This window comes from Homarus americanus, unplaced genomic scaffold, assembly GCF_018991925.1.
Source record: "Homarus americanus isolate GMGI-L3 unplaced genomic scaffold, GMGI_Hamer_2.0 scaffold12409, whole genome shotgun sequence".
Classification (NCBI taxonomy): Eukaryota; Metazoa; Arthropoda; class Malacostraca; order Decapoda; family Nephropidae; genus Homarus; species Homarus americanus.
In genome coordinates, this window is record NW_024726559.1 from 244,836 (window position 1) to 270,926 (window position 26,091).

A 26,091-nucleotide genomic window follows, 5' to 3' on the forward strand; every position below is an offset into this window, starting at 1 on the left:
AGGGTGTGGGCGTATGATAAAGCATGAGGGTGTGGGCGTATGATAAAGCCAGCAGTTGGGCGTATGATAAAGCATGAGAGTGTGGGCGTATGATAAAGCATGAGGAGTGTGGGCGACGATAAGCATGAGGAGTGGGCGTATGATAAAGCATGAGGGAGTGTGGGCGTATGATAAAAGCATGAAAGGTGGGCGTATGATAAAGCATGAAGTGTGGGCGTATGATAAAGCATGAGGGAGTGTGAGTGTATGATAAAGCATGAGGGAGTGTGAGTGTATGATAAAGCATGAGGGAGTGTGAGTGTATGATAAAGCATGAGGGAGTGTGAGTGTATGATAAAGCATGAGGGAGTGTGAGTGTATGATAAAGCATGAGTTTATAAGGGAGTATGAGAGTAAGGGAGCGTGAGTGTATGGGTGAGTATGAGGGGCGGCATCCATAAACACGGAAGGTGAGTGGTGGAATTAATTAATTTACATGCCTTAGAGATCCTATCATTTTTACATAAGGAAGATAAGGGGTTGTAGAGGTAAATGGAGGCTAGGAGGATGGGTTGTAAGGCCGGGAGAGTAAAGATTTAGGAAGAGAAATTAGCAATATGAGGGAGGTTGAGGAGGAAAGAAAGGAACGAGGGCGTTAGGTAGGGAAAGGAAAGTGGGGAAGAGTTGAGGCAGGAAGGGGAGGGTGCGAAGAAAATGAAGGGGAGAGGAAGTGTGGCGATAAAAGAGGAGTGTAAGACTGGAGAAGAGAAACCAATATAAACAAATGTGTGCAGATATGTGAAAGTCAATGCTGATATGGATAGGATACAGTTGTAGTCGTAAATGAACAAGAGAAAACAAAATACCAATTGGAGGAGAAAGAATGAATAGTAAGAAAACACGGAGACGAATATGAATATATAGAGAGTTTTATGTCAATAGTACAGAAAGTAAGACACCACAAGTCAGCGGTACGTGTGAACCCTGACTTTCACTCAGCAGCTGACGCGCACTAGTTCACCACAAGGTACCGACGGCGCTTTATTTACACACACCTTCCTCTGCTCTATAGCTTTCATAATTCTATTTCTTTGCTTTACAGAACTACAGAAACTACAGTTATTTTAATTCTAACATACAAGTTGCCTGAATGATCTTATGCAATGTGGTGTTTACATGTCGATTATTATATTTCTAATTCCTGCCAACCATAACTGCCCTCAAAATCAGACATGTGAATCACATGATGTGATTCATATAATATGCAGGTAGCGGCTTCAAACACTCGTGATTATTCACATTTTCAGAGTACAGTACAGCTAGGGCTTCCACAACAAAAAATTTCTTTACCCCGGACCGTCGTGAATTACCCCAAGTTTATTATAATTATATACAGTAAATTACCATATATATAATGTGTGTGTGTGTGGAATATATTCAATATACTGTGTCAGCAACACCGTTTTCCGCCTGCTGCCTAGGACTGTCACGTTACCTCATATATGTCGTGGTCAGCTTGGTGGGTGTGGTTTCTGATAGTTTAACCCTCAAACGACGGGTACTCCTGTAAGTGGATCCTAGTTTTAAGTGTTCCTTTGAGTAGATCCTAGTCTTAGGTGTTCCTGTAGTTGGATCCTAGTCGTAAGTAATCCTGTAAGTAGATCCTAGTCTTAGGTGTTCTTGTAAGTGGATACTAGTCTTAGGTGTTCCTGTAAGTAGATCGTAGTCATAAATGATCCTGTACGTAGATCCTAGTCTTAGGTATTCCTGTAAGTGGATCCTAGTCGCAGGTGCACCTATAGTGGATCCTCAGATGGTGCTCTAGTTTACGTCACCGGGGCAGAAGACTGATAATATCTCTCAATACTTTGTCAAGGGTTCGAGTCCTGCACTTGGTCAGGATATACAGGGGAATGGTGTTATCCAATCGGACCCTCACTACCAAGCGTCACAGGTCTCCTCCGGGTACTACATCTTCCTTCTTTACTAACCCTAAACAGACCAACCACCAGAATGGCTAGTAAGATGTTAAGTATAGTGAAATGGTGAATAATAGGACATTTAGATGATTTTTCAAGGAAAGAAGGACGCAAATATGACTCGTAAACACCACAAGGGAAACACCGACCATCTTTCGGGACAGTGGAGGTTAAAGGTTTAGTTATTAGTAAAATGCAATTAAGTTTCTTTTCAATATGTGTCTGTCTCCATCTGCTGTGTCTAACCTTTGACTTTCCATCACATACTATGTTAGGAAGATGACCATATTATTAAAAATATTAACTTTATTTACATTTGCATTACAATACAGACATCTACTCCTACAGGTGAATAAAAAAAAACAAGAAAATGCGGTGGATGACAATGACAACTGGTGGAAAGCGCGAAAATTGGAATAGAAATATTTTATCATTTTCTGAAATATATTAAGACACGTGACCGTAACACAGCTAGTGAAAGTGAACCTCTACCTGTTTCACGTAATTTCGAAGTTGAAAACACAAAGACACTGATATGGACACCGGTCACCACACACACACACACACACCACTTATGGACAATCAGGTGGGGGGAGTACCCAAGGAGGGGTCAGGACCTATCGTTTTGATACATCACCGAGTAGTCTCGTTTCTACACAGGTCCACAAGCTTTACTTCACCTTTTCAATGCCCGGGGTTCAGATATATTATTATAGGGCCAACATTATTTTTGATAGTGTTATAAATCGTAATCAAGTCAAAACGGTTAGAAAATTAAACACGTGAATGAAAATGAACTTTTTGTATACAGTCATCAACAATCTGTAAAATCATGAAAAGTGTGAGGAAACTTTCAACAGTAGTGTGTGAGTGTATCAAGACGTGTGACCAACCTAGCTCCAGACACCGCCTGTCACCATTCCCCCTCCCTCCCTCCTTCCCTCCCTGCTTCACTCACCTTAACTTACTTTCCTTTTTCTAAACCTTGCTGACACTTTCCCCACTTCTGCCACCCATTGATACCAACACTCTTCTTGCCACCCCTACCACCGGTATCGTTACTGCAACCCATGTCACCATTACAGTACCCTCCTGCCACCCCTATCAACCGAATCCTTCCTGCCACCCTTCTCGGCAGTATCCTTCCTCATAATTACATTGCCTGATAATAAAACACTATTGCTAAATGGGGGAGGGGGGGGGGGTTAGTTTTGATTACGCTTGATTCAATTAAGTTTGGTTCGGTAACGGTGGATTAGCTTAGGTTAGATTAGGGTTGGGTAGATTAGGTTAATTTCGTTAATTTTGGTTAGACTTAATAAAAACGCCTTCATACAAATAAAATATTGTGAAGCTTTTCCATTGTGTTCCACCAGGAGTTAACTTTATTAAACTATCATTGCTTGTGTTTCATACCCCATAGTTCCCAATTTTAAAACATAGTAGAAATAAAGGCAATAGCTCATTATCAATGCCTTCCTGTACAGTATTTAATAATTCTCATTAACTACCCTGTCAGCCATCTCGCATCGCAGCTGTTCTCATGTGAAAACAGTTATTAAGATCCAGTAAATAAAAGAATCTCTTCCTATACAGATTATCATACTGTACTTTATTTTCACCTATTATTGCATAACTTTCTCCATAGCTCGTCAAAGTGGAAAACTGTTCCCCATATCCTAGTACTCTTTCTCGTATCCTGCACCTACTTTTCATTCCTCAGGGTTTCTTTAAACACTTTATTTACCTGTAGTAACAAATCCACATTCATCTCTCTCAATTCATCGCCCATGTCAGCGAGTCTAATGCCCATCTTAATGAGTGTATCTTGCTAAACCTGAGTATATCTTGAGAAAGCGAAGCTTATCTAGTTAAAACGATATATATTTTTTTTATATAACGGAGTGTATCTTGTTTAACCTGAACACTATTCATCTTAATAAATTTGAGTGTATATTAATAAAACAGAGTGTATCTTGGTCAAATATTTCTTAAGTGTGGCTTGCTAAACCAGAGTGTATCTTCATAAGCTTTAATATATCTTACTCAATCCAAATGGATCTGGATAACACGGAGTTTATCTCCATAAACCGGAGTGTACCTTTATATAACTGCGTGTATCATAATATACTTGAGTGTACCATTATAAAACTGGGTGTATCTTGATAAAACTGAACGCACATTAAGGACACTTCAATGAAAATCAATAACCGACAACCCCAAGTGCTGTGAGAGACTTATGGACGGAGTGTACGAGGCTGAGTGGAAGAAACTTTCAGGTTAGCCGTGTTGCTCGGCAGCGCGCGTGTGTGTGGCCGACTTTCCTCTCATGAAGTACACATGCCAATGGTAGCCAAGCGGATGTATATCGTACACCTATGTGTTTATTTACTGGGGAGCTTGAGAAGCACCTTTCTCGCCGCCTCCCGCTGGAGAAACTTTGGTTGGTGCTTTGGGAAAGCCAAACATTTTCACTCGTTACCCAACCAAACTAATGAGGGATGAAGTTACACAAAGTTCTTTGTTCACTTATGTATGGAGACAATGGTGAAGTTTATTGTCCACTGACACATGGAGACAGCGGTGAAGTTTATTGTCCACTGACACATGGAGACAGCGGTGAAGCTTATTGTCCACTGACACATGGAGACAGTGGTGAAGTTTATTGTCCACTGAGATGTGGAGACAGTGGTGAAGTTTATTGTCCACTGACACATGGAGACTGGTGAAGTTTATAGTCCACTGACACGTGGAGACAGTGCTAAAGTTTATTGTCCACTGACGCAAGTAAAACTATCAAACACAAAAATGGAGAAATTTTCAAGTCGAATTAAGTTTGTTGATAAGAAATATCCCAGTTGTATGGGACACTGATAATAAAACTTTAAACTTTTATCCTCTTCACCACTGATCGGCTCGTTAGCCGCTTGGGCGATCGGTCACGTCTCTGTTACGCACTGTTGGCAGGTACTGGGCATGCACCGGCTCCTGAATGTACCTGAACCTGCTCCAGTGCTGGTCAAGTCTGGCCTTGAAACAGCTCACACTCAGTGCCGTCACAACACTCTGGCAGGTTGTTCCACGAGTTCACAACTCTCACTCCCGAAAAAGTTTGCCTTCCCAGTTTTCTGGACTGCAGCTTCTTCAACCTCGAGCTGTGATCCCTTGTTGGGCGAGCGTCCACCAGCTCCAGGTAAGGACACTCGACTGAGTAGTGCCCTTCAATTTTCAATTTCAATTGTTTATTCCTTGATAGAGGAAGCGGGATCCTAGTGCTGTCACTAGGTACCCCTGTACAATGACACCAGAAGCATCTGGCAAGTGTGACAAGTATATACATTATAAATATTATAAAGGGGCTTACTAAAGCCTAAGGAAGGAAGGATATTCCTTTAACATATAATCAATGTTATTTACAAAATATCTGGCCAGTATGGGGAGGATCATCGTGTCTCCGTCAGGGGGTCGTGGAGTGGTGGTCCAGCAGGCGTCACGGAAGCGTTGTGTGTGGGGACATCTTAGGAGGTAGTGAATAAGGGTGCTGCTGTCGGGTCCTCTGCATAATGCACAAGAGCGTTGCTCAGGGGATGCGGGGATACCAATCTCCCAAGCAAAGTCATACCCAATGATGATACGGGCAGCAATCACGTCCCCTTTCCGCGACCCTTTCCCATAGACGTACGAGAGGTCAGGAAGTTTACGGAGGACATCGTGCCAGGTGGGCGGGGAGCCCAGGGGGATGGCTGCTTCCCGAGCTTCTCTCTGTTTGCGGGGTTAGTGCCCTTTGAGATGTTTATACACCCAGGACCGGATTAAGGGTCTCGTGGGCCTGGGGCTAATTAAGTCCAGTGGGAGGGGGCCTATCTCGGTGTATTTGTATAGGCTAGACTGCTAGAGTATATAGGCTAGTATGAATGTATGTATGCATGAATGTACGTATGCATGAATGTATATTATATATGTATGTGTGACTATATGCTTATATGTATATTTTATAGCTTTATAGCTTGTTTATTAGGGCTACGAAACACTAAACACATGCAGTCCTCCTCCTCGTCATCCACAGGTCGCACTGGCGCATGCGTAATGCAACATAGTAACCAACAAACGAGCACACAGAAGCTCTGTCGGACGGTGATAACTTAAAATCCTAAAATTCGCTGTATATATTACGTTTCCATCGCAAAATTAAAAGTTTTGGCTGGAGACACGGTTTCATTCCGACTCACTCTCTCGGGTATGTTCCGCCAATCACCGAATTTCGGTGTCAGCGGTGTTCTCGGTGTCGCTTCAAACCCTGGGCAAAGATCATCTAAACTTCCTAAAGAAAGACAGGAAATGTTCCTATCAAGCATAGCAATTAAGTGTAGCCAAAACGATGCCAAATACTAACAGAATTTTGATCTGCTTACAGCGCCATCTATTGAGTGAACGAAAATTTAGTTTAGGGGATACAGATATTCCCGTTATTCCATTGTAATCACTATTACCTTTTTAATATTATTTCATGTTTCTTAGGCCAAATAATTAAAATCGATTACATAAAATTAAGTAGTATATAAAAGTAAATCAGATAATCCATAATAGGCATGTAGTTTTATTACTGTGCTTTATGAATTTAGCGTATTACTTGCATAATATGAATGTGTTCACGGTAGGAGCCTTTTTATAATATTGCATAAATAATTTTGTGATGAAATTATACTGTAGTGCATTGCATACAGTACCCACAGATTGTGTGTGTCTTGCAATGTATTCATGTATACCTACAGTATCTGTATATTTGTATCTGGTCCCTTTTGTGAGCACTTCTATGCAATTATTTTAATTCCGATAAAATATCTATATCTCGATAGGATAAAAATCACTCAGCAAATGAATATCCCCACATGCATTTTTATCACTCAGTTTCTCATATATCCATTTACCTTTCATTATTTTTTTTTCATTTACAGTTTACATATGTACAGTAATATGGGAGAAATAAAATCAGTTTTAGGAGATTATATTTTAATTGTGAAGTCCAAGTAATACCTACACTATAATTTATAAATACTGAGTTTGCATTGTAAACATATTTTCTAATGCCACACACTCATACAGCAATGCATGATCCATACATTCTCACATAAGCATTCTATTTTTTTAAGCATTATTATAATTGTTTAAAATTATCTTACATTGAAATTACATCCCGTATCTCACTCGGTAAATTTTGGTCTGGGTATGCATGACTGAATAATCTTGTTGAAGTTTGATAATTTTCTTTCGAAAAACGGTGGCTGCACACCCTGTAGCTTTGATTTAATTGATTTGGATTCTTGCCCAGAATGGATTGAGTTTGTGAGATTTCTTTCCATTTCTGACATCTGAGAAAATGCGTAGCATTAGGATACTCGTAATGTTCCGTTACCTAAAGTTCCTTATATTTATTGAACATTAACTCCATTTATTGAAAATAACAGAGATGCACCGTGCTTACATTTGTGTATCTTTTGGAAAGCGATGGTTTACAAATTCCGGATGAGTATCTTTCTTTCTTCTGCATATAGCGCAGGGATGCCCTCCACCAACCATGGTTGTCTTAACTAACATCATTCGAGGAGCAATCATCTGATTCACAGGTGTAGACATGCAGACGACGCACTTCAACACTAGCACCCTCATGAAGCGGGCGAAGGAACTAGAAGTTAATCAGTTCGCCTTTTCTACACCTCATTTCGGACCTTTCCTGTCTTTCTTTAGATGGTCTTTCCCTTGGGTACCTGGCTACCAGGAAGAAGTTTTCTTTGCACCTCGTGTTCTTCCATGGCTTGGCAAACCATTCATTGTGTATTTGAAAAAAATTCCGCTGCCATTGACATTTTTTAAGGCTCACTGTACTCTGCCAACCTCTGTGAAGTGTTACGGGCGTTCATACGTAAAATATAGAACGACGGTACATTTTCCAAACCAAATACATAGATCACAAGAATAGACTCCACCAGATCCTCCTACAAGTAGCATCACTTTATCCTCTAGCATCTGCTAATTAAAGTAAGTTTAGGCTAGGAGGTTTGGTTAGTTCAGGTCCCTATTGTTTCTCTGGTTAGGATGATTCGTTTCGTCCGTATTTTATTATTTTATATATTTATTTATTTTTTTTTTGGGGGGGGGGGGGCGTTTTTACCCCACCATTTCCCTGCACTTCAAAGCCCTGCAATGGAAAAATGGTCAGATCAACTTCAAACAACACAAAATGCACTAGAAAACCTATGTAGTAATTTCCGAGAACAGCACGCCAGAAGTTGTTCAATTTCGTTCATTTTTATTTCATATGTTCTTATCATTATCGTATGTATTTTAAACGCGGCTAAGTTCCTATTAACGCTATTTTACCGTTAGTGCGTTCTGATTGGCTAAGTACTTTCTGTTTAATATGGCGGGGGCGCTAGGAAGTTAAGTAAAGTTAAGTTGGATAGGTCAGGTTCGATTTGGTTATAGTAAATGTCGACTCTTTTATGATGATAAGTTTCCATGCACAACATAAATATAGTTTGGTATGTTTACAGCTACACAACGATCGACTCGCGACGAAATAAATGCTAAATGCCGCCAGTCACGGTCAAATATAGTTCTCGCGTTCGCCGGTAATGGACGATTAGCCAATCAGAGCGCACTCACAGTAAAGTAGCGTTAGTAGGAACTTAGCAGGTCACGGCAAAATATCTACTGTATTTTAAAAGAGAATAATTTTGTAGGTAAAATTATCGTTTCGCTTATCCAGCTAATTCTAAGATTTTAAGTTTTAGAATCAGTACTTGAAGTAATTCTAAGACATTTCTTTTCTAAAGCGTTTCTGACGGATATTTACATTTTTCGAGTATTTTAATCGATAAAATTACCAACAATATTACTTGATTTAAGTGGGCAGGGCTTTGAAGTAGAGGGAAAATGTGGAGTGAAATACTAAATAACACTTAACAAACTTTTGAAAACTTGACCTAATATTTCCTAACCTTTAAAGATCCTAAAACTAAAAAGGGTAAATTTTTACAAGTTGCCCATAATGGTTTTCAACATGAAACTTACGTGTTCCCGATGATTTTTGGTGTATTTTGAACGACTTTGACCTTCATTTCTATCGCAAATAACTCGTTTTTGAGTTTGACAATTTTGGGGGACCCGTGGGAAATGCTTTGTGTTTTTTAGTGCTCGGCAACTTTCCATTTTCTTCCCAGTCATGCGTGGGAGGGGTTTCTTGCAGCGGGTCAGGCAGGTGTGAGGTGAGTTGCATGTTCGTTATTATTCTTAATCACTGCAACTGTTTTACACCTGAGATGATATATTTATTTTCGCCACAATTATTTAACACCTGAAAAACCGCATTTATGTACTTTATTTGCTTGGGACTTATTTTGCTTAATGTATGTGTGTTAAGACAATTTCGGAGGGTAAATATTGTTATAATTGTCGCTCATAAGTTTCGTGTATAATATTATATAAATCAAAACTTCCCGAGATGTGTAACCACCACTTAAAATTTAACTGCAAAACATGAAGCCCACAGGAAGTATTTCACATGCCAGGGTGGCTGATTACTTCATACCCTGCCTTATGTTAGTTAGCTGTCATAGTTCTCGGTCATTTTTCGTTAACCTCCCATCACCTTTTTTCCCGTGAAAAAAATATTTTTTTTCGCTAGTTTTCTTGCTGTTTTAGATGATTCTGATATTTATCTTTGGGGCAAATAATTTTTTTATTTGTATTTATTTTTTATTCCCACTCCCGTTCCACTCCAATAATGTAGGGGGCCACGTAGGGAATGCGGGGTTTTGGGTGGGGGCTGAAAATGAGTGATTTTCACTAAAAATAAATGTCAGAATCATCTAAAACCCCAAGAAAATTTGCGAAAAAAATTATTTTTCATGGGAAAAAAGGTTAAAACTATACTAGATCTACGTACTCACCTGAAGTTCTCCCCAGAAGGACCTGAGTCGGTTTTGAGCTGATCTGTCCATTTTATTTTCAGCAGTTTCTGTATTTCGTCCCCATTCCCAGTGCGTAAGGCACGAAAACAATATATTTAACTCGAGTAGGCATAATGTGGCAGCTCCTGGGCTTAACCTTGATTTAGTGCCTTTTTTTTTTTAGTTGATTTTATTTGTCTCGGGAACCAATTGAGTTTATCATTCTGTTTTAGTGATGTAATTAGAACTGCCTGTATATGCTTCGCGTTTTGACGGACAAAAAGTACGAAGACACTTACAGTATACTAGATATGTGTCTGTGTTACATGTTGTTTTGTATAAATTCATGGTAAGATTTACTGAGTAATGTATTTGGTGGTGCAGGCGTGACGGTTACTGGAGCCTCTGATATTGTATCAAATTGCAATATTCCATAGACTCGATACGTCCTGTGCTGCTTAGCATATAGTATAGCGTAAATTTATATCATCTGAAATTGGATTACAAAAGTGGTGTATTTATCATGCTCCTGTCTTCCACAACTTACATATACGACACATGTAGTGCAGATACGAGTAAAAATAACAGCATGAACAACCATCCACTGTTTCAACATTACGATTAACCATCAGGGAAAACCTTCTAACACGTTATTTTATGGTTAATCTCCAGAGTGTATTATTAATGAAAGTGAAAAGGTGAATGAATAATTGGTGAATGCCGGTTGATAAAGCGTCAAGTCACTTATTGGCTTGTCCTAACCTTCGCCTGGCACAATTTTCGGGTTTTCTTGGTGCGTGTATGAATATGTGTGTGTCTGGAATGTATGTGTATCTAGTATGTGTGGGAGTATCTGGTATGAGTGTATGTATCTGGTATGAGTGTGTGTGTGTATCTGGTATGAGTGTGTGTGTGTATCTGGTATGCGTGTGTGTGTGTGTGTGTGTATCTGGTATGAGTGAGTGTTTACCTGGATGTGTGTGTGTGTGTGTAACTGGTTTGTGTGTGTGTGTATCTGGTATGAGTGAGTTTGTACCTGGATGTGTGTGTGTGTGTGTGTGTGTGTTTGAGCAACTTTATATTGTATTTTCTGTTGAACTTATAATTATTGATCCATGGAAGTATGTTTGAGACTCGTTTGCCGAACAACCATGTACGAACGTGTCCGTCGTCTGTTTAAATAGTTTTGGTTTCGGGTTCACGGACAGGATTTTTGTCATTAATAAACCAGGCGATGGCGGGTAAGTCGGATAGTGTTTTTATAAGGAAAAAAAAACACGCGAGGGACTGAAACCAGATAAATGGTTCTGTTCTAAAATGTACTGTAGTAAGTCTTTATGGTCTGTCTTCCCATCATTTAAAACAAAATGCTGGATAAAACGACCGTAGCTGTAATCTTCACTTATTTTATGAGGACTCGATCATGGTAAATCGTTATGGGTGTTGAATATCACCTTCACGGCTCGGCACCTTAGTGAGGGGCGGGTCTACACAGAGTTTCTCAAAAGCGTGGTTATTTAAGCCATGAGTGAGGAGAAAGCTACAGTACAGGGGTAACACGCGACGGTGAAGTTACACTACTGCTGTTTCTGGCTCAGGTCGGTGGGTTAGTGTCTATGTATTGTTGCTGATGATGCGTGTTGTAGTGTTGCTGTGGTGTTGGCACTATACCTGTAAAGTGATGGTGCTGCGCTTAGTGTTATCGTTTTGGTGATGACTTGTGTATGGTAACAGTGGCTGCGTTCGTGGTGTTGTATTATTGCACCGTTGTGTATCGTTAGTGTATTACTGTGGCACTGTTAGCCTTTGAAATACCGCCGCAGTGTTGTGATGGTGTTACTTATGTTGTAGAGTCGTTCAGAGTTATCGAGTGTTGTGATGTGTGGGAAATGTGATTGTTTTATGGGTATTGTGATGTATTTTTGGTGGTGTTAATGTAATGGCTTTGGTATTATGGTATTGTGATGGCGGTGCTGTGGTGGTGGTGGTGTTGTTGGTGTGGTAGTGTTGCTCATGTGATTGTGTTAAGGTGTTACTGTGGTGATGTTATAGTGCTGTTGATGTGATAGCGTGAGTAATGTTGTTAATGTGATGTGGTGGCTGCTTGGCACACACGAGGGGAGTCGCTGGTATTGTACCATGGTCATATTAGGAGAGCTGTTTACGTCGTGGTATGGCGGTGGTGTTTCGTGTGTATTGTGGTTAACCCGATGCTGTGGTGGTGATGGTGGTATGAGTATTGTGGGGAGCCAATAGCTGTGATGGTTAGTTAATGAGTGTAATGGTGGATACTGCAAAAGAGACAGGTGTAGTAGGAGTGACGCACGTGTAGCGAAAGTGACGCACGTGTAGTGGGAGTGACGCAGATTAGTGGGAATGACGCAGGCGTTGTGGAAATGACGCAAATGTAGTGGAAGTTACGCAGGTGTAGTAGAAGTGTCGCAAGTGTAGTAAGATTAACGCAGGTGTAGTGAAAGTGTCGCAGGTGGAGTGAAGGTGTGCTGGTTGATTTGGTGGGAATGTCGCTACCGTTTAGGGAAAGATATATGTACCCTGGGAGTGGTGTGGATGTAATGGGTGTGACATGAGCGACGGGTGTGTTGGGTGTGACATGAACGACGGGGTGTAATGGGTGTGACATGAGCGACGGGTGTAATGGGTGTGACATGAGCGACGGGTGTGATGGGTGTGACATGAGCGACGAGTGTAATGGGTGTGACATGAGCGACGGGTGTAATGGGTGTGACATGAGCGACGGGTGTAATGGTGTGACATGAGCGACGGGTGTAATGGGTGACATGAGCGACGGGGCGTAATGGGTGTGACATGAGCGACGGGGCGTAATGGGTGTGACATGAGCGACGGGTGTAATGGGTGTGACATGAGCGACGGGTGTAATGGGTGTGACATGAGCGAAGGGTGTAATGGGTGTGACATGACGGGTGTAATGTGTGACATGAGCGACGGGTGTAATGGGTGTGATGAGCGACGGGTGTAATGGGTGTGACATGAGCGACGGGTGTAATGGGTGACATGAGCGACGGTAATGGGTGTGGCATGAGCGACTGGGTGTGGCATGAGCGACGGGTGATGGGTGTGACATGAGCGACGGGTGTAATGGGTGTGACATGAGCGAGTGTAATGGTGTGACATGAGCGACGGGTGTAATGGTGTGACATGAACGACGGGGCGTAATGGGTGTGACATGAACGACGGGGCGTAATGGGTGTGACATGAGCAACGGGGTGTAATGGGTGTGACATGAGCAACGGGGTGTAATGGGTGTGACATGAGCGACTGGGTGTAATGGGTGTGACATGAACGACGGGGTGTAATGGGTGTGACATGAGCGACGTGGTGTAATGGATGTGACGTGACTGACTTTACAGGTAATAGCCTACCTGGGCACAAGTCATCGACCCACAACGGGGCCTGGGGGGGGAGGTGAGGGGACTTAAGAGTAAAAATAATTTAAAAATAGAAGAGAAAACTACTTAATTAATCTACACCACGAAGATACCGGAATGGGTGTGACGTGACTGACGAGGTGTATTGGATGTGACTTGGGTGTGACTTTAGTGATTGACATTCGTGTTTTCTGGTCACAGGTGTAGTGGGTGTGGTAGGAGGGGTGTAGGTGTGGTAGAAGTGATATGGGTGTGGTAGGAGGGGTGTAGGTGTGGTAGAAGGGATGTGGGTGTGGTAGGAGGGGTGTAGGTGTGGTAGAAGTGATGTGGGTGTGGTAGGAGGAGTATGGATATGGTAGGAGGGGTATGGGTGTGGTAGAAGTGATGCGGGTGTGGTAGAATTGATGTGGGTGTGGTAGTGATGTGGGTGGGTAGAAGGGGTGTAGGTGTGGTAGAGGGGTGTGTGGGGAAGTGGTGGGTGTGGTAGGAGGGGTGTAGGTGTGGTAGAAGTATGTGGGTGTGGTAGGAGGAGTAGGTATGGTAGGAGGGGTATGGGTGTGGTAGGAGTGTGGTGTAGGTGTGGTAGAAGTGATGTGGGTGTGGTAGGAGGAGTATGGATATGGTAGGAGGGGTATGGGTGTGGTAGAAGTGATGCGGGTGTGGTAGAATTGATGTGGGTGTGGTAGAAGTGATGTGGGTGCGGTAGAAGGGGTGTAGGTGTGGCAGAAGGGGTGTGGGTGCGGCAGAAGGGGTGTGAGTGCGGTAGAAAGGGGGTGGGTGCGGTAGGAAGGGTGTAGGTTTGGTAGAATGGGTGTGGTAGGTGGTGCGTGGGTGTGGTAGGAGTGACATGGGAGTAATAGAAGTGTCGTGTGGGTGTGGTAGAAGTGTTGTGGGTGTGGTAGTGTGGGGTATGAGGGATGTAGCTGTCGTGGGTGTGGTAGGGGTGTAGCTGTGGTAGGAGTGTGGTGGGTGTGGTAGGATCTCACGTACACGAAGACGTATGATGAGGGTGTGGGTGACGCAGGAGAAAGTGCATGGTAAGCGTGAGAATGAGGTGTTTTACTGCAAGTCTGTTATTAATTTTCACCTTTCAGAATCTTACCACTGTTTTGGATCTACAAGATTGGTTAAAAAATGTCGTGAATTATTGCTTGATTGATATTTACATGTATTCATTTAGTGAGTGTGCGCAGCTGTTATCTGGTTAAAATGAACTAATGTATAGTACTTTTGTTTTGCTATCTATCCATAACCAAATCTAACTGCCTAAAATTTTCAAACTATTGACCTGGGTTTCATCCTTAAAAGGCTGTTATTTAGATAAGCTACAGTAGTTCAAAAGTTGAGATGGTGTTTATTTATTCAGGTGATGATTCGTGATTCTTACATTCCTTCGTCTGAGAGGAAAGTTTTTTTTTTTTTTTTTTAGGGGGGGGGGTCACCGTGTTTATTAAATCATTGTCCATCACCTGTTTACCCTCTATGGTTCTTCATATCACAGAGAAGGCCACTTTCAACTGTTGACATATCCATTTACAACGAAGTTAAGTAAACTCGTATGTGAAGAACATAGACTAAGCGAGATAGTAGTGACTGGTAACGATGTTAATAAACAAATAGACAAACTAAAGCTTAAGAAGTCTTCAGGTCCCGATAAGATATTTGCCAGAGTATTAAAGGAATGTAAGGAAGAGCTTAGTATGCCCTTAGCAAATTTGTTTAACATGTCATTAAAAACGGGTGTAGTACCAGAATCCTGGAGGAGGATATCGAATGCAATACCAATTTTCAAGAAGGGAGATATATCACTATCCTCTAACTACCTTCCAATCAGTTTAACATCAATTGTAGGCAAATTGCTGGAAGCAATAATTTCAAATTCTATTCGAAATCACCTGGAGAAGCACAAGTTGATCAATGATTCCCAACATGGCTTCACAAGCGGGCGTTCATGTCTAACTAATCTTTATACATTCTTTTCAACTGTTTTCGGATCAGTGGATGACAGACACGATTATGATGTGGTATACCTCGACTTTAGCAAAGTCTTCGACAGTCCCCCACGAAAGACTAATACGAAAAGTGGAGGCTCATGGAATTTGAGGAGATATTCTAAAATGAATTAGGGCGTAGTTACAGGATACGAAACAGCGAGTAAGCATTAACGGCACCAAATTCGATTGGGGTAGCGTCGCTGGTGGAGTACCCCAAAGCTCAGTACTTGGACCAGTACTATTTATTTTTCACATGAACGACATAGATATAGGCGTAGACAGCAACAGAAGTAAATTTGTTGACACTAAAATGCGGCGTGTCATTAAATCTAACGAGGACTCCGCGAAACTACAGGAAGATCGCAACCAATTTTTTGCATGGCCTGAAAAATGGCAGCTGAAATTTCATGTGGACAAATGTAAAGTACCTAGTACAGATGCATCTGAATTTGCACTCCCTCGAAAGACGTAGTGAGGGGCGATTTGATCGAGGTGTATAAATGGAAGTCAGGGTTAAACAAAGGTGATATTACAAAGGTACTCCACCTATCCAACCAAGAGCGAACTCGTATAGCAATGGGTTTTAAATTAGACAAATCTGGTATTAGGCGCGAGATAGGTAAACATTGGTTTGAAAACAGAGTAGTGGACGAGTAAAGCAAGTTACCAATCATCATCATTATCTCGAATACACTGGATAGCTTCAAATTTAGGTTGGATGGATATATGAACGATAGGGGTTGGGTGTAAATGGGACTGCCCAGTAAGGGCCAATAGGTTCGCTGCAGTTTCCTCCATTGTTATGTTCTTGTGTTGGTATTTCATATGAATAGTATTGCCCCTTAGAATTGTTGTGGAGAGAGAACTTTTGTGGTCTGGCGATGAAGACATTGAGATGGAAGTAGTGATTCCGATATCCTCCTCCTCTGTCGTGATGGTAAGAAGAAATAATTTGGGTTGGTTTAAACATATCAGAAGGACATAGGTGAGCAGCGGAGGAAACTAAATCTAGCTGATGGTTTTTTTCGAGGGTGTATGTTCGGGGCTGGGTATGAGATGAACAGTATGTGTACTTGGTAGCTAGAGGAGTGGCCGAGGTGTACTGTATAGTTGAGTTAATACACACATATTGTCACGGTAACATGCAAGTCTGACGATTTGAAACCTCGGTAAAAATAATAAATATTAGGACAGTTGTCAAGTAGTACTTTGTATAGAAACACTGTGTTAGGATTATACTTACAGTAATTAGAAAGGCATTTTTTGCATTACACCTTAACGGTTCAGTGACTGGTAGTGCGTGTTTGGTAATAGAGTAGTGGATGAGTGGAACAGGTTACCGAATTTCATCATTAACTCTAACATGCTGGGAAGCTTCAAATATAGGTTGGACAGATCACAGATATATGTGCCATCGGGGTTGGGTGTAACCGGAACTACCTAGTGTGGGCCAGTAGAACCTCTGCAGTTTCCTCCATTCTTATATTCTAGTGTTGAGAATGACCAATAAAGCGGGTGGACAATATAACCACCATGAAACTCAAACGTCCACAGTGTTTAAGTATTTACATAAAAAAGGAGGAAACGGACGCAAGTGAAAGCAAGACACAATGGAGAGCATATAAAAAGATACTGAGACTTGATCTGACCTGATCTGACAGGTTACTTCACCTGCATATCTTGGTATAGCTCTGGGTAATACACTTTCACCTCGACCGAATTACCAATGTGTCTGTGTGTGTATGTGTATTTTGTGCGTGCGTGTGTATGTATTGTGCGCGTGTGTGTATGTATTGTGCGTGTGTATGTGTGTTTTGTGCGTGTGCATGTGTGTGTATTGTGCGTGTGCATGTGTGTGTATTGTGCATGTGTGTGTATTGTGCATGTGTGTGTATTGTGCATGTGTGTGTATTGTGCATGTGTGTGTATTGTGCATGTGTGTGTATTGTGCATGTGTGTGTATTGTGCATGTGTGTGTATTGTGCATGTATGAAGAACATAATAATGGAGGAAAATGCAGCCGGTCTCTTGGCCCATACTGGACAATCCCGTTTACACCCAACCCCTTTCGCTCATACATCTGTCCAACCTATATTTGAAGCTACCCAGCGTGTTCGAGTTAATGATTGTTTGGTAACTTGTTCCACCCAACCACTACTCTTTTCCAAACCAGTGTTTACCTATCACGTGCCTAAATCTAAATTTGTCTGATTTAGACCATTGCAACGAGTTCGCTCCTGGTGGGATAGTTTGAGTACCTTTGTTATATCACTTTTGTTTAGCCCTGACTTACATTTATACACCTCGATCATATCGCCCCACACTACGTCTTTCGAGGGATTGCAAATTCAGATGCTTATTCTGTAGTACGGTGACCAAAATCCAAAATTAAATTGCATAATCCAAGTGAGGTCTCACAAGCGCAATATATATATATATATATATATATATATATATATATATATATATATATATATATATATATATATATATATATATATATATATATATATATATATATATATATATGTGTGTGTGTGTGTGTGTGTGTGTGTGTGTGTGTGTGTGTGTGTGAGAGAGAATGCGAGTTAGATTAATAGTTATGATTTAGTGTCACGGAAGACTCGTGTATGTTTTTTTTTAATTTATCATCCCACCACTTGCCAGCTTACTCGCCGTTCGTGCTGCTTGTTAACCTTTATTATTCAGTAACTGTACAAGGGGAAACTAGAGTACTTGGAACATAACCTCTGTGCTTGGCAGTGTCACACCCTTCATACATCTGTCCCGGGCTGTGGATTGAACCCGGAACACAAATGTGAAAGATACGCTGTAGCACCGACCCCAGTAATGATTGTATTACATTCAATAGTATATATTAATGCATAGATATTAATAGTGTCCATCAGTCTATAATCATAATGGTGTACGATGGTATACTGTGTTAATAAAATAACTGTATAGTATTACTGTGAATTAGTAATTGTAAAATATTTTATATGAATACTACTACTACTACTACTACTACTACTACTACTACTACTACTACTACTACTACAAATAATAATAATAATAGTAGCTGGTGTTTTGTTTCTCAAAAGCGCCATTTATTCTGAAAAATTCACTAGCGCTCGAAACATTGTGAAGCCAAAGATTTTCACATTTGTTCACATGTATTAATAAATTATATTTGTGAAAGTAGATATATAAAGACAACACAAGACTTGGTGACAACTTAGTTTCTCTTCTCGAGATTACTTTCTACCACTAAAGTGATTTTATACAATACTCAGCACAGGCAGGCGATAAAGGATGCGACAGTTGGTGTTGGCGGTGACTCTGCTGGTGGTGGCAGTGAGGGGCCAGCACGAACAGGGGCCCCGAGGGCTCCCTGCACACACTCGACAGTTCCTGGACATTGCGCCCTTCTCCCAGGGACCTAAAAGTAGACCACCCCCAGTGAGACTCAGGGGACCTCCACCCCCAGCGGTCAGAGGGCCCCTACGGCCACAACATTCAGGTGAATCAAGACCAATCTTCAATGGACCGCCTCCCTATGCTGGTTCTGGACCACAACCTTTCCCATCAGAATCGGGACAGGGCACTGGCCATTTACCCCTTAACCCTCGTCCCAACTTTGACAATCCACATTTCCAGCCAGAGAACGAGGTCAACGTCGCAGCAGACGAAGTAGCCCTGGAGATAAGTGACTACTCGTCAATCTTCCCTGACGGGGAGTACGTGGCTCCAACCCGCGAGATCGTTGACTCCAGGCTCCCCACAGACCATTTCAGCGCCCGAGCACCTCAACCAAACAGTTTCACACCAGTAGCGACACAACAATCACCATCACCAAAAGAGAATCTGCAGCATCAAAATCAAGCAAAGGAAGAACACCAGCCACAAGTCAGTGACGAACACCTTTTATCCCAAGTCACTCCACAGCAACAAGACGAACCCCAACTACGAGAGCCGCCATACCAACCCGAGCAACAAACGCAGCAAGAACAACCAAGGCTACAGATAACAGAAGCAGCAGAGAAGCCGCAACATGACCTCCCAACTGTGCAAGAGCCTCCGCAGCAACTGGGACCTCAACAGTACGAGCAGGAAACCCAAGAGGTGGTAGAAATTGTTTCGCCGCCTCGACCCATCCACCACCCTATTCCTGGACCTCCTTACCCGCGCCCACAGTTAGAGGACGCCCATCGGTCCCCTTCCCATCCTAACCAGCTGCCTCTAGTAAGTAGTTCCACTACTCAGTCTGCCACATGACAAGAGGTACAGTCATCCACAAAACTCCTTGCATCACGAACCCCGAGATTCAGATTAGCGAACCCGAAGCATTTGTGGAGAGAATGATTCATTACTGTCTATTGCTTCGGGTTCACGAATCTGAATATCGGGTTTGGTGGATCAGGGATGGTGGTTACAGGACTTTTGGGGGTGACTACACTAAATCACAGAGAGCATGTTGTATGATTAATAATACCGTATAATTGTCACGCGAAGTAGGGATAATCACACTTGAGTTTAAAAACACAGTTTACAGTATACTTGTGTACATATAGGTATAACTTTTTGTTTTTATTGCTACACTTTAATGAAATTTAATTTGTATGTGAGAAAAACTGTTCTTTCACAGAAGACATCCATTACCATCATATTAGGTTTAAAGTAGTTTAGGTAAGGCAGGTAAAGCTAGTTTGGGTTAGATAATTCCAGTTGGGTTAAATATGAAGCTATTCATTTATTATGTTATGTGATTAAATACATGATTGTCTATGACCAGCCCGAAGTTTAAAAAGATTACATAAAATTATCACTCACACACTCCTCGTCACTCAACACACAGTTGGAGATAGATTAAATTTCGCTGTAAATCAGACGTATGTTGTGTATATACATATATGGTACTAATGTTAGTGATGGTGCAGGCTGTGTTAGTGTATAATTGGTTATTTTTAGTGCAGGTCTACAGGATCACAGATGGTGGTAGTGTTTTATGGTAAGTTTTAATATTAAAAAAAATATTGGTACCTAACCTTACCTAACCAAACCTAACCGTACAGATGGATTTATAGTGGCCATGACACATATAAAAAAACCACACAATAATCTCAAGATAATCGAATTTCTCATCAATTTACTCATCTTCTCGTTAGGGTTTCATAATTTCGTGTCACAAGTTAACCTGCAGTGGCGTCTCTCCCTTCAAAAACTCGACACCAACAACACAAACTTTCATAAGGTGTTCCTGGTATACTGCTCTCAACACCCTTCTCCTCTTTTAACCTCAGTGTCGGGAATAGGAAACTTTTGCTAATATATATTTATAAAAATTTTCCCTTTAAGGAAGTATAAGTTATACTGGTAAAATCTGTTCAAATGTTTAGGATAAAGTAGAGACATTATTTACTACTCAAACTAACTCAAACTTTACTGGCTAACCTAACCACGCTATTATTTAAGTGTGAGTAATCATGTACTTTTATCTCCAGTAATGTGGGGTGACTATGGAAACAAATGATAATGTATAGAATCAAAAGCTACCTGTAAGACGATACCTTTCCGCGGTTGAAATACCATAATTGTAGTTATGAAAGGCGTTTATTGATTTATATTTCTGTATTAGAGAAACAGAATTTTGAGTGACAAGATAAGGGATAAACAAAGATGGTAGTATTCGTTTTCCACAAATGGATAGATATAATAATTGATGGATTTTCTACTCGTTGGCCACAAATATCTTCGACCTTATTCCCGCACCACACTTATCTTGATCCATTCCTTGAGTGCAGCAAGACAACCCTCCTCTCAGAGTGTGTTTGTGTGTGTGTGTTTTTTGTGTTTGTCTTTGTTTTTGATTGTGTTTGTATGTGTTTTGTGTGTGTGTGTATGTGTTGGGTGGTAGTGCTGGAAGTAGGGTTGTGCCTCAGGCCGTGCGGTACAGAGGGGAGCCCGCAGGGACGGTCAGCTGCACTTCTCGGAGTTTAAGGCACTTTCTCTTATTGCCATTTCCCAAGTCATTTCACTGTGAGGCTTTCTAACCGCACTCTACTCACACCCGCTGACACTGCTCGCACTTGCTGACACTCAGTTCACACCTGCTGACATACTTCTCGCACCTGTTGGCACGCTGCTCACATACTGCTCACACACGCCTTGTACCTGCTCATACACACTGCTCGCACCTGCTCACACGCTAATGAAGGGAGAGGTAAGGCGAAGGGGTAAAGGTAAACGAAACACCCGGATAAACAAGGTGGTTAGGTTAGGTGAGGTAAGGGAGAGAAATAAACGCGTTAAGGAAATTTGATAACAGGAGCTGATAAAGGAGAGTAAGACAAAAAGACGAAGAAAATAACAAGAAAGACTTAATGTAGGAAGCCGAGGAAGGAATGTTAAGGGTTTAGTACACAGAGAGACAATATGGCCGGCAGTACATTCGACAGCCTTCGCTTCCCCAAATGTAAAGTTAAGTACACTTGTATAGCTAGGTGAGGTGAGTGACCTGGATACAAACTAGTGAACCTTAGAACAGTAGACCAGCACTGTATCCACTCGTCCACTGACATTACTATTCTTATACAGTAATATTCGAGCACATGGTAACACATAAGACGTGGAACACAAGGGGTATAGTTGTAGTTGGTTGTAGTAAACACTAAATAATAGTAAGTACTTAAATCTCACATCATTTTCAGTATAATGTAATAAATGAAAACCAGGAGCCTTTCGAAATCCAAGCGGCAGAATCGCGAGAGCAGCCGTACCGGATTGAGTACGACTACGATGAGGAAGAGGAGGAAGAGGAAGAGCCTGATCGTCTAGCCTTACTCTTACTCGACTCGCATTTCACCTGTTTCGACAAGAATAACGGCTACTACGCTGACGAGGAGGTGCAGTGTGAGGTCTTCCATTACTGCCAGGACAAATTGAAGCACTCATGGCTGTGTCCCCAAGGCGCCTCCTTCCACCAGGTGGGTTGATAGCACCTCCTTCAAGATGGGCCATGGCGCTCTCTTCATGAGGTAGTCATTATTGTCCAGGTGTCAGTTACCCAGGGCGCCTCCTTCACTAGGTAGGTTGTCAGTATACCCAGGTTAGATAGGTCTTATGGAGGCCAAATTTCCTTTTATTTTCTATTGCCGTAAACGTAATTGATAAGAGTAGTTAATAAACCAGAATATCATCTGTGCTAATGTACCATTAAAAAATAGAATAGTTGAGGAATATTTACAGTATGTAAATATTTCTTAATCTGATTAACCTTTTGCTCAGTCTGCAAAATGATTTTTGTTAACTCTTCGGTCTTAGGGTCTTAAAGACTCCGTTTTACTCCTGACTAACAGCATGGGCGGGCCACTTAGCCTGCCTGATCCGTATGTCTGAGCCGTGTTCTCACAACCTCTCCACTGAAAGTTTAAGTTTTCGTGCAATTTAGCAAGTACAAATGTTGACGCATATACTACATGTATATGCGCGGCTGTGATTTCATTTGGCGATTATAATTCAATCATTCCTTCTATTATTTTTTTATGTACAATAAGAGAATGAAGTATAATGAAACCTAACGGGTTATACTGGAAGCGTTAACGAGACTCCAGGCATATGTGGAATGGCTCAACCGTTCTGCGATGTATTAGTCAAAACCCGGAAAGATACTTCATTCTCCCCCTGTATACATGTGAATAGAGGATGAGACTGATGCATTAATTTGTCGATAGGTTCACCTTATCTGTTTGCCGCGTTCTGAGGACAACATCTGCGAAAAGTCCTCTAAGTTCCACTTCGTCAACGAGTTCTTATATAAGGAGGTGGACGGGGAGGACGGCTCCAACAAGACGTACGCTGATCGCTACTATCCTGAGGGCTTTGAGTTTGGTGTTGCACGTGTGGAAACTGATGGTCAGATCCCTCAGCCGGGAGGTGGGGTGGGTACCGGGCAACACCCTCCACGCCGTCCAACTCCCGCCTTCCTCGACCGTCTCCCCCACACACAACCTCAACGACCACAATACCAGGAGGAAGTGCCTGATGCCTACGTGCAGGACAGGTATCCAGGACAGTTCTCAAGACCACCACCTGATACTGGTACCCCACAGAGGTTTTCAGGGCCGCCGATATACAGAAGTGACTCCCAAGGCCATGAAAACCTTCAAGAAGTCATAGCTCACAGAAGGCAAGGTTGACTTGCATACTGGTACGCTTCCTCAAGTAGAATTCCTTCATTGTATTAGGAATCATTAGGAGCATAAGCAATAGTTAGTTCAGGCGGCTTGGGCTCCACCTAATAGGAATATGTTATTAGTGTTATCGCAGGAAGTATTGATTGATTGTTCTTGCATTTACACAGGTCGCGCTGGGTTTGTTTCACTACCATTTTATTCGGTTTCATTCTAGTTTACCGAACACTAGTTATGTATATATCAGTTAAGTTTGTTTTGTTGATCAATAATTAATAAATAAAAGTAAAAGACTTGAACGTATAGAGATGAAGTAAACTGACCCAGCACCCATAATAACTTAGTATCTCATCATCCTCACTTAGGATGGAGACTCAAGTTGGTCCTTCGGGTCTTGGTCTCCAGGAGCATTACTTAAGTTATACGGGCGAGAGAGTTGTAATGGGTCCTGTGTGATGACGCCTCTCCTTGTGTGTGCATCGCGTCTTGTGTAAAGGCAACCGTTCATAGCCAATTGAAACTCGTATGGGCAAAAGCATATTTCTAATTTTAATTTTTTTTTTAATTTACAGTTGCTTCACATTTCAAAGGTTACATCAAAATCACAAAATCATTTCGGATTATTTAAGTTGGGTAGACCTACTAGTCTGGCTGTCGCAAATTTTACCCATGTCTATACTAGGCACAAGGCACACAACTCGGTCAATACTACGAAGAAAAATTACCATTGAACTCGCTTCCAGTAACGTAAGCAACGCTCTTAGTTACATCACAACACACTCCCTGTTGTTCATTCATGTTTCATTATCAATTCGTAAAATTTACCTCACACCCGTACACACTAACTTTACATTTACAAGGTTAATATGCAACGAAAAGAAATATCAATTGTAAATATATTTAATAAGTAAAGGGTTTTACACTTTAATGACAAATATATGTTTACCATACAAAGATTATCTCATAATTATAGCCTTCAACCGAACAACAAGAGAAATGCACATGTTAGTATTTTCCTTGAATTAAATTATTAAATGTATCTTCCCTCAAATATATATTTAGGGCTTAAGTAGACATTGTGGACTGTAACCGGAGTATTAGGCATTAACTGGAGAAATGTCAGCGTACGGCGGCTGGAGCACCGCCCCATATTTATTGTTAAGGCGCGCATGTGGGCCAGCCGCCGCAACCCAACAAGTTTATTATATCTAGCATAATAGTGGTGATGGCAGGTAGTGGCCACGATTACTACAAGTTTGTAAATACTATCTTGTTATACCTAACTTAGGTATTTTGTTGTATTCTTAAGATTTAGTTAAGTACATTGTTAATTACTGTAGTATGGCATATGTCGGCATATATATATATATATATATATATATATATATATATATATATATATATATATATATATATATATATATATATATATATATATATATATATATATATATATATATATATATATATATATATATATATATATATATATATATATATATATATATATATATATATATATATATGTGTGTATATATATATATATATATATATATATATATATATATATATATATATATATATATATATATATATATATATATATATATATATATATATATATATATATATATATATATATATATATATTATGCACCGCGTCATGGTGTCGGTGTTGGCCGTGAAGTATGACTTACGTCCGTAAAAGTGGTCCTTCTGTAGCCACTAATATACTCCTTAATAAAATTAAAGAACACACAAAAAAGATGTTTTCGTTGTCATTCTAAAATAATACTACATGATCGAATACTCCATGGTAAAGACGACCGAACATTAAACAGGTAACAATATTATTATTGGTATACGTGTCATGGTGGGTCAGAGGTGGGCACTAGACCACCATTGTCACCATTGTTGTCTTTATCACAATTTACACCATCTCCACCATAAACATCTTGGCCACATCACCATTGCCGTGTTTATCACCATTAACCACCACGAGCACTATGACCAATCACCCTCAACACTACCCCGCGATCATCATCACTTTTACTACCAGTACTACGCCATCAACATGATTACAACCACTACCACCATTACTATCACCACCACGCCAGTCACCTCCATCACCACACTGATGCGGGAGCAAGTTTACTCTTTTGCGGAACAATTTTCCTAATGCCATCAGCCACCAGTACACATCAACACCATCATTTAATCAGTAACAGCAACGTAGGTGGTATCTTGTGACCTTATTTCAATACAGTACCGGTATTTACATGAGACGAGGCTCGCTGCCGTCCACTACCTGCTGACAAACATAGTGGTAATGGGTCCCATAGGCCTGAGGACCTGTTAGGGACAGTGTAGATACAGAACACTATATTGTACACTAAATCCGCCTTCACTTCCCAATTGCAAAATGATCTGGGGTGACCTTGACGCGAAACAGCGACCTCAAAGACAGGAGGCAAGCTTTGCATCCATAAACGTAGCAAAAAAAAAACCTGGTATCTGCCTCTGGGTTAATGCAGTTTGATTTGACTTACCTGTGATGTTATAGAATCATGAGAGATCCGTCGCTGGATAATTAT

General features: G+C 41.1%; 2 protein-coding genes across 5 annotated transcripts; one reads left to right on the plus strand and one right to left on the minus strand.

Annotated features, from left to right (window-relative positions):
* Positions 1-9,713: 9,713 nt before the first annotated feature.
* LOC121865643 (sialidase-like) lies at positions 9,714-13,142 on the minus strand. The gene is made up of 2 exons (XM_042365169.1): positions 12,460-13,142; positions 9,714-9,783 (listed from the first exon to the last, which is right to left on the minus strand). Exons 1-2 carry the CDS (start codon positions 13,140-13,142, stop codon positions 9,714-9,716), a joined length of 753 nt encoding a protein of 250 aa, XP_042221103.1.
* LOC121865642 (early nodulin-75-like) lies at positions 11,442-24,850 on the plus strand. 4 transcript variants are annotated; one of them, XM_042365166.1, is made up of 4 exons: positions 11,442-11,505; positions 18,602-19,550; positions 22,016-22,291; positions 23,039-24,850. In XM_042365166.1, exons 2-4 carry the CDS (start codon positions 18,621-18,623, stop codon positions 23,501-23,503), a joined length of 1,671 nt encoding a protein of 556 aa, XP_042221100.1. In that variant the 5' UTR covers positions 11,442-11,505; positions 18,602-18,620; the 3' UTR covers positions 23,504-24,850. The 4 variants fall into 4 exon arrangements, with proteins under 4 accessions (XP_042221100.1, XP_042221102.1, XP_042221099.1 ...); XM_042365168.1 differs by having other exon boundaries at positions 11,443-11,505; positions 18,607-19,550; XM_042365165.1 differs by having other exon boundaries at positions 11,445-11,513.
* The last annotated feature ends 1,241 nt before the right edge of the window (positions 24,851-26,091 follow it).

Excerpts from the sequence above, each read along its gene's own strand:
- LOC121865643 (XM_042365169.1), bottom strand. The coding sequence starts at position 13,142 with ATGTCACACCCATTACGCCCCGTCGTTCATGTCACACCCATTACGCCC. Across the intron at positions 9,784-12,459 it reads ACATCCACACCACTCCCAGG|CCCCCACCCAAAACCCCGCA; the intron begins GTACATATATCT and ends ACTCATTTTCAG.
- LOC121865642 (XM_042365166.1), top strand. The coding sequence starts at position 18,621 with ATGCGACAGTTGGTGTTGGCGGTGACTCTGCTGGTGGTGGCAGTGAGG. Across the intron at positions 19,551-22,015 it reads ATCCTAACCAGCTGCCTCTA|TATAATGTAATAAATGAAAA; the intron begins GTAAGTAGTTCC and ends CATCATTTTCAG. Across the intron at positions 22,292-23,038 it reads AAGGCGCCTCCTTCCACCAG|GTTCACCTTATCTGTTTGCC; the intron begins GTGGGTTGATAG and ends ATTTGTCGATAG.